Source organism: Balaenoptera ricei, chromosome 12 (genome assembly GCF_028023285.1).
Source record: "Balaenoptera ricei isolate mBalRic1 chromosome 12, mBalRic1.hap2, whole genome shotgun sequence".
In the NCBI taxonomy this organism is placed as follows: Eukaryota; Metazoa; Chordata; class Mammalia; order Artiodactyla; family Balaenopteridae; genus Balaenoptera; species Balaenoptera ricei.
In genome coordinates, this window is record NC_082650.1 from 19715217 (window position 1) to 19729578 (window position 14362).

Below are 14362 nucleotides of genomic sequence, written 5' to 3' on the forward strand. Positions count from 1 at the left end.
GACATAAAACTATCAAAGATAACCTTTTACAGCACAATAAACGTTTAAATACGGAGTTTCAAATTACACTTCCAAAAGAAAGGCTCCATTATGTCTTGTATCAATACTTAGTAAAAGGATCAGTTCTCCAACGAAGAGGGACTCTGCTTGCCTACTGCTCCAGCACTAGCACTTCTTTTTCAACTTGCCTTATGAAGACTTGGATAAGGTCACTGATTTCCACTGAATTCTACGTGGTTTCGTTTATTCAAATGGCTTCTCTTAGGCTATTTTAGAGGTCTAAAGAATATGGACCACTCTGGACTATCTCCGCAGCTAACGGATGCTCCCATAGGCAAGAACTTACTTTTGTCCTTCTGTGATCACACAGGCCAAGACGCCACTCCACAGCATAATGCTGAGTCCTTATTAGGTACTCAATCATTGAGTGCCCCATGTTCCTGAGGGTTATTTTTCAGGCTCTTGGCCCCGAAGCCTCTCAGTTATGCCAGTTATCTAGGCATAAGCCTACCTCCAAGAAAAGCGGCTACCACTCAGTGAAGAGAAGGAAAAAGACTAAGATATTGGAAGGCCAGCTTCAGCACAATACGTGTAGTTTTTTCCTCATCTTAAAATATTTACTCACATCTCCCTGGAAAGTCTTTTAAAATCACTTTTCTGAGGGAGATAAGCTTCATCCGTAACTAATTAGTGGCTGCTTTCTGGAAACAATTTAAAAGGTGCATTTGCAGAATTCTCTTCTGTCTTTTTATTAAAGCCATAACTCTTACATCTATCACTCGCTTTGAGCTGGTCCCATTCCCTTCCGCAGGGAGCCTCACCCCTTCAGCCGGGAACCCCGCTCACTTCTAAATCCGCTTAGAGCCCCGCCTCCTCCTTAGAGGTTCCAGCCAATCCTGTATTCTCCAATGTCTTGGTGTCGAGCTATCGCGAGACTTCAACCGTGTCTTTCGAGAGTCTCTAACTGTGTGGACTTGCGCAGAAGACACTCATGAAGCCACTGCCGGACAAAGGGGGCGGGGCGCTCCTACGTGCGCGTTCACCTTGACCCCACGCTCCAGCGCGCGCCCGGCACCTAGGAGCTGTGGTTTCTGGGCCCCCCCCAGGAACCGCAACACACGCCAGCCTAAATCGCGCGTGCCCACCTCAGGCGGATGTTCGCTGGGTGGCGAATGCGTGCCCGGGACCTGCGGGGGCATTAGAGGGCCCCGGGCCTTGGTGCAGAGAAGCTCTAGGGGCTTGGAGAACGAGTCTAGGTAGGCGCTTGGGTGATGGAGGGTCAGGGGTCAGAGGTCGGGGACGGAAGGCGTCTCTGCACAGAGACGGAGGTTCCAGGGAGGGAGGACTCTGTTGTTCTGGAGTCCGGGAAACTAAAAGGCTGAGAGGGAGCTGCAGCGCGAGTCCCCCCGACCCTTCCCCATCCCAGACGTGTGGGCCCGTGGACCGCCGCGGCTCCCCCGGGACGAGGTGGGGCCGTGGGAAAGGAGGCTGTGCTTCTCCCCGGGGGCTGGGGCCTGCAATGTCTTGTTCGAGCGCCCCGGGGGCTGTGATCGCGCTCCTCCGCCTCGCGGCAGCTTGTTTGCCCGGCCTGCTGGGAGCGATCGGCGCTGACAGCCCTCCTCAGACTCCTCGAACCGCTTTTGAGTCTTTCGGAAGAAAACTGAGTGGGTATCACTATTCGCCGCAGATATGCCCCTGGAGACTTGGAACTGGGCAGCTGCCTAGCTTCTTGGTGGGCGGAGTTGTAATGTAGTAAAGGGGAGGCCGAGGCCAAGTTAGTCTGAAAGTTCTCAGTTGCCTCTGGAGTCATATTAATTACATTCGCATTCAAAACCACCAGTGCACGTTGTACACTTTGACTCCGTGGTAGTTGCTAGTTTCCAGAACCAAGATGTGTTTTCTGATGATTGACGGTCACTGTCAGATAAACAGTATTATTAAATAATGGCCATTAAGCTTGTGTCTTTTTTCTAAGTGACTTGACATTAGCCATGAGGTAAAAATCCTAGATGTTTGGTGTTTTGCTACTTGTGTTTAAATTAACTTGTGGCTTTAACGGAACAAAAAAATAATAATTTTAAAGTCATTAAAGCTATTTTTTACTATTCGGTTGGGTGATAGCAAGAATGATGAAACTCCCATGAATTGAAATGATCCATAGTATCTGTACTGTCACCAAAAAGACTAGTTGATTTATGATCAGTAATCATGCTGGAAGCAGTGTGGTAGTGAACAGTTGTGGGATAAGTGTTCCTGTACTGCAAAAGCTGGCACTTTCTGGAGTTTACAAGGTCCACTTAGCCAATAAGCTGGCAGTTGAGAATAAAATAGTTTAGTTTTGAAGGATGCTATATATATGTATATATATCCTCTTCTTGTCCAGCCTAAAGAACTGTACTTACAGGATTATTAAAACAAATCTTTTACTAAGAGTTCAGGCTAGAAAGATTTGGGGGAAACAATCTGCTGGTGAAAAATCTTATGAGGGCATTTTCTAAGTATCTGTGACTAACATATGTTCTAGAGTTCAGTAGATGAAAATACTCTCAGCCTACTAGGATTATCACTGCAGAAGAAGATTGTGGTAATGCTAGGTCACTGAGAACTTTTCAGTTATCAGTAGTGATTGGGCTTCACTTGCATAAGGCTAACCTTGGACAGCAATATCTCAAATGTATATACTTTTTGTTCCCCTAATAGCCTAAACCCAGGCCTGCCATGGATTTGTGGTAATTCAGGATTGGTATGTGTCTTTTAATGAAGAGCTAATAATTTGGAGAGGAAAGAACCTGAATAAGTTTAATTGATATCCATTTGTTGTATTGTCTTAGTAACTTAACATTTTATGTTTACTCTTCTAGCAATCTATCTTTGTTTTCTGTTAAAGATACAGGTCAGTCAGTTTTCTCTGTCTCATTCTGGGCCAGAAATAGTAAGGAGTAGTTTCACACTACCTATAGTCTTTTAGAATATGGTTAAGAGAGATTTTTCCAAAAAGAAATATGAGTAAAGTACTATACTAGGTCCTTAAAAAGAGAGAGGGTATTCAGGGAATTAGAGATCTTTGGTTCACACTACGTTGTATATCATTTCCATCCTGACACTGACCTGGCATTGGGAGTACAATGCTGAATAGGATACTATTCCTGCCCAGCTTTCAAGCAGTTCAAAGTCAAACAGTTAAGAACACTGTGGCAGTTGGGATCAAGGAGGAGAGGCCCTTAACTCAGCATACCTGGTCATGGGTGGGGAGATTAGGACAGCGATAGGCAGAAAAGCATGAAAGGGCATTTCAAGCAAAAGGCTTTTTACATCTAAGTGAGGGACAGTAAAAATGTGGTCCATATAGAAAGCTGCATATAATCATGTTATACCCAAACACTGATATTTAAGGGGGAGGAAGAAGAAGCAGAATCATCAAAGATGAGATTCATCTGGTATGAAGAAAACAAGGAGAAAGATTTAGAATTGGAAAATGATTGGAGATATATGGAATTTTACCAGTACTTGACTTATTAGCTACCAGTTAACATTATGGTTATAAGTAGCTTTGATCAAATATTATCTTCTTTGGTTCAAGAGTTATCCCTAGATAAGGATCTGCTAGAAAAAGAGTCAACCAAAAGAGGATGGTGGGGTGGAGGGAAGGCAGATCATGAATGTTTGCTCAGTAGAGAACTGAACAAAACGAGAGCCTTGCTAGAAATCCTGGTCTTTATTTTTCTTCAACTTATCATTGTAATTGACAAATATTTCTATAATATTAGAAGAATCAGATTGGAAGCAAACATCTGAAAGAATGTGCAAATTATAGTGGTATATATCACTTAAAAGATACTGGATGAGCCTTATCAGAGAAAAGAACAGAGAGTTGAAGGAATGTGTTCTGATTCAATAATATCTCTATTACAAGACTGTTGTAAGAGAAAGGGCACATGTTAACCTCTCTTCGCAATTGATTCGCTCAAAATGGTCATGGATTACTAGAGATGCAGCACTAGTTGAGCAGACATTTCCCATCTATACTATACTTTGGAAAGAAAGAAGTGGATTTTAGTAGGCAGCTGGCTAACAATAACGAGGTTTCTCAAACCTGGCTGCATGCTGGAATCACCTAGGGAGCCTAAAAAATAATGGAGGTAGTGCCTGGGCCCTGCCCCAGAGATTATAATTTAATTGGCTGGGGTAGTACCAGGCATCAGGATTTTTAAAATTTCCTCCAGGTGATTCTAATGTAAGTCAAATTTGAAACACGCTGATCTATAGTCCCCCATCCTGCCACTTTAAAGTTTGGTTATTATAAAATATAGTTTATAGTGTTCTCAGGGTGATGATAATAGCAACTACCACTTACTGAATATATGCTAAATTTCTGTTGCTGTGCTCTTGTACATACACAGAGGCTAGATAATTTGTACGTGCCAAGGCTAGAATTAGAATCTATTGATAGGACTTCAAAGCCCACATTCTCTCCTGTAAACCAGATTGCTTTGCAGATGTGAGACACTTTAGCCGGTTGCTTTGGGGGCTTTTAGAGTTAATGATTCCATAATTACCATGTTACTAATATTACTGTGATGGGTGTGATAGATTGTGTAACTGGCCCAGTTCCCTCCCCATCCCCTACCTCATATCCACGCTCTCTGCCATGAGCGGTTCCACCCATAAAGAAGTGTAATTTATGTCCCCACCTCTTGACTTTGAGTCCATCCATGTGACTTGCTTTGGCCTGTGGAACCTTAGTGATTTCACCCTGACCAAATGCAGAAAAATACCTGTTTGGTTGGATTGGTACTCTTACACCTCAGTCACTGCCATAAGAACATTCCTGGGTTTTTTTTTCTGGTCCCAGGAGAAGGATGAGGACTACATTAAGCAGAGCCGGTCCGCTTCTCCCGAAACCTAGCCTAGCTCAGCCAGCCCTCAGCTAACCTGCACATCTGTGAGAATAAATGACTGCTGTCTCAAGGCAGAGCTTTGGGTGGCGCGTTATACAGCATATTTATGACAGTAGCTAACTGATAAACTGGAATAACCTAACTTCAGCAGAGTGACCCAATTCCAGTATTCCAGCCTGTGCTCTGAGGAGAACCGGACACAGATAAGCACTTAGGTTATTAAGAGCTCCCTATATGATTCTGATCTCTTATCCAAGATAATAGAGGCGATAAGATGCTTGAGAAGTAGTTAACTATAGTCAGAGATAGATCACCACCTGCATATTCATAAACCAAGCACTGGTTGAGGGAGTGGAATTCTCATGATTGACTTAGACCAGCAGTGTTTGATAGACATTTTGCAATTATGAGAATGTTCTATATATTTACACTGTCCAGTACAGTAGCCACTAGTCACATATGGCTTTTGAGCTCTTGAAGTGTGGTTAGTGAGAATGAAGAGCTGAGTTCAAATCTTTTTTTAGCTTAAAGTTAAATAGCCACAGGAAGCTAGTGGCATCCTTATTGGACTGCACAAACAACTTCCTTGAGACTACGGAGGAAACCACTCTTCTTTTAAGTCACAAGGCCAACGTGTTCCTAAATAAGAAAAAAGTTCTGTCAACAAGGAAATGAGGTGGATCTTAGGTAGATAAGTAATATTATTTGTTTCTTTTATGGTTATTGTTCTATTCAGATCTTCTGTTTATTGGACCAGTTTTATTCATTACATTTTGTTAGTAAATTACACATTTTATCTAGATTTTTCAAGTTTATTAGAATAAAGCTATTCTTAATATTCTCTTACAGTTTTTAAATCACTTCTGCACCTACTTTTTGTCTTTGCTTTTTAAATTAGTTTTTTTATTTATTTATTTATTTATTTTTGGCTGCGTTGGGTCTTCCTTGCAGCGCGTGGGCTTTCTCTAGTTGCGGCGAACGGGGGCTACTCTTCGTTGCCGTGCGCGGGCTTCTCATTGTGGTGGCTTCTCTTGTTGTGGAGCACGGGCTCTAGGCACGCGGGCTTCAGTAGTTGTGGCTCGCGGGCTCTAGAGCGAAGGCTCAGTAGTTGTGACGCACGGGCTTAGTTGCTCCGCGGCATGTGGGATCTTCCTGGGCCAGGAATCGAACCCGTGTCCCCTGCATTGGCGGGCGGATTCTAAACCACTGCACCACCAGGGAAGTCCTGCTTTTTAAATTAGTTTTATTAAGGTAAATTACATGCAATAAAATTCAACAATTTTACATATACAATTTGATGAATTTTGACAAATGTGTACAATCATGTGATCACCAGTAGAACATTCCTGTCACTCAGAAGGTTTCCCTTCTGCTTCTTTGCTGTCAGTCACCTCTTACCACTTCCTGGCCCCTGGTAACCACTAATCTGCTTTCTGTCACTAGATTTTTACTTTTTCTAGAATTTCATATAAATGGAATCATACACTGTGTAGTCTTTCACTTCTGGCTTCCTTCACTTAGTATAATGTGTTAAAAATTCATCCATGTTGTTATATGTACCAATAGTTTATCATGAGTAGTATTCCATTTGTTTATCCATTCATCAGGTGATGGACATTTGGGTTGTTTCCAGTTGTAGGCTTTTATTAATAAAACTGCTATTTAAAAATTCAAGTTTAAGTCTTTTTTATGATTCTGTGTTTTTATTTCTCTTAGGTAAATGCCTATGAGTGGGATTAATAGGCTGCACAGAAAATGTATATTCAATTTTGTAAGAAATTGACAGACTTTTCCTGTTGGAATGCTGGAGAGTTCAGTTCTAGTTCTTCTACATCCTCAGTCTTTTAAATTTTAATCATTCTACTGGATATGTAGTTTCTCATTGTGGTTTATGGGTTGACTTTGAAATGCCTTAATGACTGATGATGGTGAAGATATTTTCATGTGCTTACAGTATTTGCAACGTATAGATCCTCTTTGGTGAAACGACTGTTCAAAATTTGTGTCCATTTTTTTAATAAGGTTGTTTTTCTTACTATTGATTTGCAAGAGTTGTTTATATATTCCACATAGAAATCTTTCATCAGGTATTTGTTTTACTAATATTGTTTCCCATCCGCAGCTTCCCCTGTCATTTTCATAACAATATCTTTTGAAGAGCCAAAGTATTTAATTTCACTAAAGCCTAATTTATCATTTTCTTATAGTCTCTGCTTCTTGTGTCCTATTTAAATTTTTTTTTTTTTTTTTTTTTGGCCTAATCCACTGTCACTTAGATTTTCTCTTCAGTTTTCTTCCGGAAGCCTTACAGTTTTAGCTTTTATATTTCAGTTTATGATCCATTTCAAGTTAGCTTTTATGTGTGTGGGGAGGTAAAAATCAAGGTTCTCTTTTTTTTTTTGCATAGAGGTATCTATTAAAAGGGATATTCTTTCCCCATTAATTGCCTTTGAATTTCTTTCAAAAATCAATTGACCATGCTATGTGGGTCTATTACAGGACACTTTATTTTGTTCCATTGGTCTATATGTCTATCTTTATATCATTACCACACTGTTTTGATTACTGTCAGTGTAAGTCCTGGAGTCATTGTTAAATCTTTCAACTTTACTCTTCTTTTTCAAAATTATTTTGACTCTTCTAGTTCTAGGGAATCAGCTTGTCAGTTTCTACAAAAAAAAAAAAAAAAAAAGGCCTGTTGGGATTTCGAATGAGATTACTTTGACTCTGTAGATCAATATCGAGGAATTGACATTTCGGCATCCTGAGTCTTCCAGTCCATAAACATAGTACATAGTATGTATATCTCTATGATTATACTACTAAGCTATTTTCTCTCTTTTTATGTAGACTTGACAATTTTCATAATAAAAAATTTTTAAAGTTATCTTTTAAAGAATGTAAAAACAAGAGAAAAAGACATATTTATGCACATATTTTTCATTCACAATGCTTTTTATTCCATTGTGTAGGTCCAAATTTCCATCTAATATCATTTTCCTTCGTGAGGACTTCCTTTAACATTTCTTATAAATGTGGGTCTGCAAGTGAATTCTCTTGGCTTTTGTCATTTTTTTCACCTTCATTTCTTTAAAGATACAGTCAGCCCTCCATGTCTGCAGATTCTGCATCCACAGATTCAGCCAACTGTGGATCGAAAATATCCAGTAATATAATCTGCTTTCCTAAAATTGCCAGTCAGTTTTTTTAATAGCCACCTTTTTGTGTTATGACTTCCTGATTCTGTTTCATGAAAACAATATGTTATCTCCCTGAGGATATAATGATGTTGACTGTTTTATAAAGTTCTTATTCAGATTGCTCCATCTGTTTGGGTGAAAGTTTCTTTGTTCATTTATTCTCCTGTTGGAGATCCCTTCATGCTTGTTGATTGTGAACTCATCTTTGAGGTTCAGATTCCTCACTTTACCTTTCATTGTCTCTGCTTGTACAGTTTGCTTAAGGGGAGGCTCAGAAGCAGATGTAAGACTTGTTTTCTGTTGTATTCAGTGAGGATGGGAGGTTGGTGAGACCTCCATATAGGCAGAGTCCATTGCCATCCTTTTTTCTTTAGTCAGTGGCAAAGGACATCTTTCCGGTTTAGGCACCACTCTCACCAGAAAACAGATAACCCCATCACAGCTACCTTGCCTTTGGGAGAAATAGGGCAGGTAAGGGCCTGTGGGTTCCCACTTTATTGTTCTACTATTATCTGTGCTGTAGCCCTGGACTCGCTTTGGGTTCCACTACCAGGTCCCCCACCACTGAGCATGGCAGCCCTCTTGATGATGCTCCCATCTTTTGTGCTAATACATTCACGCTGTCACTCAGCTTTCCAGTCTGATTGCCTCTGTATCATTCTTTAGGAATACCTCAAAGTTTCTGGTCAGCTGAGATTTCCCCTTGTTTTGTATTATCTTAAACAGGGCTAGATTTGGAGCAGAGTAATTAAGGATGGGGAGTTAGTGGAGGTAGAGGGATATAGACTGCTCTGTGTGCTCAGTTTGTCATCTGTACTGAATTAAAGACCATGGTTTGATCTATACTTCTTTTATATCCTCTCCTCAAATACAGCACGGTGTTGAATACTTACTGGGGACTCAGCGAATACCTGACTGGATTTTATTTAAAAATGGAATTACTGAGAATATTTCTTTTTTTTGTTTTTCTATATATGTTATATATATATTTTTAACATCTTTATTGGAGTATAATTGCTTTACAATGGTGTGTTAGTTTCTGCTTTATAACAAAGTGAATCAGCTATACATATACATATATCCCCATATGTCCTCCCTCTTGCATCTCCCTCCCATCCTCCCTATCCCACCCCTCTAGGTGGTCACAAAGCACCGAGCTGATCTCCCTGTGCTATGCGGCTGCTTCCCACTAGCTATCTATTTTACATTTGGTAGTGTATATATGTCCATGACACTCTCACTTCGTCCCAGCTTATCCTTCCCCCTCCCCATTTCCTCAAGTCCATTCTCTATGTCTGCATCTTTATTCCTGTCCTGCCCCTAGGTTCTTCAGAACCATTTTTTTTTTTTGATTCCATATATATGTGTTACCATACGGTATTTGTTTTTCTCTTTCTGACTTAACTTCACTCTGTATGACAGACTCTAGGTCCATCCACCTCACTACAAATAACACAGTTTTGTTTCTTTTTATGGCTGAGTAATATTCCATTGTATATATGTGCCACATCTTCTTTATCCATTCATCTGTTGATGAACACTTAGGTTGCTTCCATGTCCTGGCTATTGTAAATAGAGCTGCAGTGAACATTGTGGTACATGACTTTTTTTGAATTATGGTTTTCTCAGGGTATATGCCCAGTAGTGGGATTGCTAGGTTGTATGGTACTTCTATTTTTAGTTTTTTAAGGAACCTCCATACTGTTCTCCATAGTGGCTGTATCAATTTACATTCCCACTAACAGTGCAAGAGGGTTCCCTTTTCTGAGAATATTTCTTAAACTGCACTTGAAGACAAATTTTGTTTATACATCCTTTTTTTTTCCCCCCAGCTCCATGGTTGGAATAAATTGGAATAGGCACCAACCATCATTATGACTTTGTGATTTAACTTCTCTGAGTTGTTTTATGCTACGTATAGGAATTGGCTATTCTTTTGGGAAACGTAGTTTAGGGCCTACCTTATATAGACTGCTTTTAGCCCAGTTTCCTCTTTTGAGATGACAAAGCTTTCTTTTCTTTTTCCCTATATTTTTAAATTTTCTTCTTTTATTGTCTCTGCCTTATTTCCCCTGGTTGCCATCACCACCTTATTTCTTGCCCAGCTATCTCTCTTATTATTTTTATATGCTGATTCACAAAAAGAAATACATTTCTATGTTTTCATCTTCCTCTTTTGAAAAAGAAGATATATTTTTAGGGATTTTTAAGTTATGTAAGAGTCAAATGAAGTTTTGTTAACTCTTTGGGATTATAAAACAAAATTGAAATTCTGTGGTGATGATATGAATCCAAATGTTACTAAAAGTTTTCAAATAAGCATTTCCAGGGTATCTGAGAGATCTACCTTACTCTCATGCTGCTCCTTAAATGTATTTTTAGAATTTATTTTATTTTAAACAACAAATTATCTATATTAAATTTATCTGTAGAAGACCAATAAGACCATTAGAATTTATATGATACATGAGATTATAGTCAATGTGTTCCAAAGCCGTATTTGACTTATTAAAAAAATTATCCATTACTTTATGTGTGTCTCTGAAGATTTCATGTTATGTGTGGGATTATTTTTCTATGCTGAATTTCTCATCTGGGAGTATTTTAATACTAAAATCCTCTCTTAGAATGCCTACTGTTGCGTTTGTCTTCTAGACTTCACATTTACCAAGATAACTTGAAAATGAGCAGCCGACGGAAACGTGCTCCTCCAGTGAGGGTAGATGAAGAGAAGCAACAGCAGCTTCGTTGGAATATGCATGAGGACAGAAGGAATGAACCTCTCACCTTAACTGATGACGAGCAGTGCTGCCCAGGCTTGGACTCCTCTTCTGCTCACTGCATCATCCTAGATGACAGTCTAAAGGAAGAAGTGGCTCACAAAGATAAGAAGAGGTGTTCAGAAGTGGTGAGCGTCTCAAAATCAGTTGAAGAAGAGACTGGTGGCATTTTTTCCCCTTTGTCTCTAAAGCTGAATATTGTGATTTCTCCCTATCACTTTGATAATTCTTGGAAAGCATTTCTAGGGGAATTAACTCTTCAGCTTCTTCCTGAACAGAGTTTAATTGAAAATTTTTCTGAAAGGAGTTTTACCCTGATGAGTTCAGAGTCGAGCTATCAGTTTGTGATCTATGTTCATTCAGAATGCGAAGATGTAGAGAAAAAAGAAAGAGGACTCAACGAGCCAATCAGTATTTGTGACAAAGGTATTCAAGTGGAATCATCCTTCAGTGGTGAAATGTTAGAAGATTTGGGGTGGCTGCAAAAGAAGAAAAGAATAAAACTTTACCAAAAACCAGAAGGAAATCACATTATCAAGGTATGCAATTTCTGTAGTGTCTTTTAAGGTTCTTCTGCATCAGACAGCCCATTTTGAAATTAACTTAGAAGGAAGGTCTGGAAAGCCAGCAATAAGCCTCTCATTATTAAGTGTCAAAGTACGCTTTATTTGGGACATTCAATAACTATAAAAAATGTATATTATAGCTAATCATTTTCAGGCTGCTCTTTTTTCAGGATTTTCCTGGTTCGCCCTTTCCAGTTCTACTCTCAGTGACTTGTTTTGGTCCTCATTATCTCTTTCTCTTCCTGCAGCAATCCTTTAATATTGCCTTTTCAACTCCTTCATTTCCTTTGTCTCTGGGCTGGTATGATATGAATGCAAATGGAATTCTAGTCTATTTACTGCCTCTAGAATTAATGATAATCTGGCATATAAGTCTCTCCTTTGATAGGCCTTTGTCTCCTTCTCCAGCCTCAACTCTTAATCACTCTGCTTTTTAGTTTGCCCCAGAAAGTGCAAATTAATTTGTTTCCTGCAGATACCCTGCTGTCTTTTTGCATCTTTGCTTTTGCTCTCACACTTCCCTCTGCCTGGGTTGTTCCTTCCACGTCCCTCCTAACTCCTGGTCATTGCTTAATGTTCAGCTCAGAGTTTACTTCACCTAAGGAGATCTTTTCTTAAACTCCATGGATGGTGTTCCATGCTCTTCCCCCATAATATCTAACACATATGCTTATTTTTGCCTTGGTCACTTGTAGTGTACTTACATTTTATATCTTTCCCCCTCACTAGACTATGAAGTTTATTGTCTTCACAGCCCAGTAAAATACCATGTACTAAACAGATTTTCAGTAAATGAATGAATAAATTTACCATTCATTTCAGTCTCTGCTATTCACTAGCCAAGTAACTTTTTGTGAATCATTTAAAGGCCCTAATTTCAGCTTCTTTTTGTACGAAATGTAAATAGTACTCATTCTTTTTACCTCATACAGTTGTGTTGAGAATCAGGTGAGGTAATGTAAGTAAACGTACTTTGTAAACTATGAAGCAGGTTTATATGCCTTCATGCTAAAACTTGAAAAGAAATTCTAAAATGTTAAATTCACCTCTGTTCAGTTGAAAACTGTGTTACACATTTCTCACATTATAAAGCAATTATATCAGGCTTCCCTGGTGGCGCAGTGGTTGAGAATCTGCCTGCCAATGCAGGGGACATGGGTTCGAGCCCTGGTCTGGGAAGATCCCACATGCCATGGGGCAACTGGGCCCGTGAACCACAACTACTGAGCCTGCACATCTGGAGCCTGTGCTCCGCAACAAGAGAGGCCACGACAGTGAGAGGCCCGTGCACCACGATGAAGAGTGGCCCCTGCTCGCCGCAACTAGAGAAAGCCCTCACACAGAAACGAAGACCCAACACAGCCAAAAATAAATAAATTAAAATAAATAAATTTTTTTTAAAAAGGGAATTATATCGATAGCCCTATTTATAGTTTCAGAATTGACAGAAGGAAAGGAGAAAATTTAGAAGCATTAGATTGTAATTAATTCTTCCCTGTACAGTCTAACTATAGAACCAAGCATTCCCTCTCTTTGCTGATAGTGAGTGCCAAAAATTGTGGCTCAGGGATAACAAGTATGTAAGAATTCATGGATTGTATGCCTGTGTTCTGTCCACTTCTCTCACCCACACACCAAATCTTGATCTGTTCTGTCTTCCCTAATCCCAATTTTTATAAACATTTAAACACTTTTTGCTGCTATAGCAAGCCATCTCTAGGTACAAAGCAGAGTATAAGTAGTGAAAAATAATCTTTGCCACTTATTCCTGTATAATGCTGGTTGATTCTTGTTCTTTAGTGAAAAAATATGAGAATCTCAGTGATTAGGGAATCAAGCTCAGGATAATACAGGAAAATGAAGGAAACTGTGTTTATTGATTATCTACCATTAGGAAGTTTTAAAATTGTACTAAGTGGGCTATCTCATATAGGCTTCTCCCCATTTGGGTCAGAATAAATCAATCATTTTGTTTGTTTATTTAGCTCTTAAATATCAATGCCAATATTAAAATTCAAGTATTTTGACTACAAAACTTCATACTACATTGTTTCACTAGACTCAAGCAACATAACCTTAATCAAGGTCTGTTTTCCTATACATTTTAGTGTTTGATCTAGTAATAGGGATTCCCAAACCTAACCGTGCTTAAGAATCCTGTCATGTGCATCAGAATCTTCTGGGGGAATCTGCATTTTTAACCAGCTTCATTGATTATTCTGATGATCATCCAGTTGGGAAATCATTGACTTGGTTGGTAGAATTGGTGTTCTCATCACAGTCTCCCAGGTTCAGTTCCAGTTAAGGAAATATTTTTTTTTTCTAGCTACTTAAATGGTGCATCACACATAGTAGGTACTGCATTTGTAGAATGAATTTGTTATTGAAAGTGAAAACATCTAAGGGAGATTTGGTAGGTATATATTTAGTGTTTGTGGGGTAAATACTGTGAATACCTTTAAAAATGATGATGTTAAAAAATGTTTTTCTTATATCCTCAAAAATGGTATAGTACAATCAAAACTATTTTTATGTTGATTAATTCTACGTAGGTTGGAATTTATCTTTTGGAAGGTGGCCTAGCAAAACTAGATTTTCTGAGTGATGCAAACTCAAGAATGAAAAAGTTCAATCAACTCATGAAGAGAGTGATGGAAAAGTTATACAATTTTATTATTCCAGGTAATATTTAAAGTAAACTTTAAAATTGCTACTACTGAAGAACTGTGGGTTTTCCCCCAAATCCTATACATAACAACCAGAAAAACAGCTACTAAAACCATAGTAAAAATTAAACCTTCATAAAATTGCTATATGACAAAATTATACTTATCCGAAATGCCCCTACTTCTATAATTTTTGTCTTTATTTGCTTAATAGTGTGCTTAGCTTATAGTAATTACTCAAGAAATGTTTAT

General features: G+C 38.9%; 1 protein-coding gene across 3 annotated transcripts in view; it reads left to right on the forward strand.

Moving 5' to 3' along the window:
• The first annotated feature begins 1022 nt into the window (after nt 1-1022).
• The window catches only part of SHPRH (SNF2 histone linker PHD RING helicase), an 85571-nt gene continuing 72231 nt past the window's right edge, over nt 1023-14362 (forward strand). Inside the window, exons 1-3 of one of the 3 annotated variants that reach the window (XM_059941047.1) lie at nt 1023-1256; nt 10754-11417; nt 13997-14126. In XM_059941047.1, coding sequence (XP_059797030.1) covers nt 10782-11417; nt 13997-14126 — 766 coding nt within the window. In that variant the 5' untranslated portion in view covers nt 1023-1256; nt 10754-10781. Of the gene's footprint in view, nt 1257-1334; nt 1665-10753; nt 11418-13996; nt 14127-14362 lie in introns of those variants that run through there. The other 2 variants (XM_059941048.1, XM_059941049.1) reach the window with 2 other exon arrangements.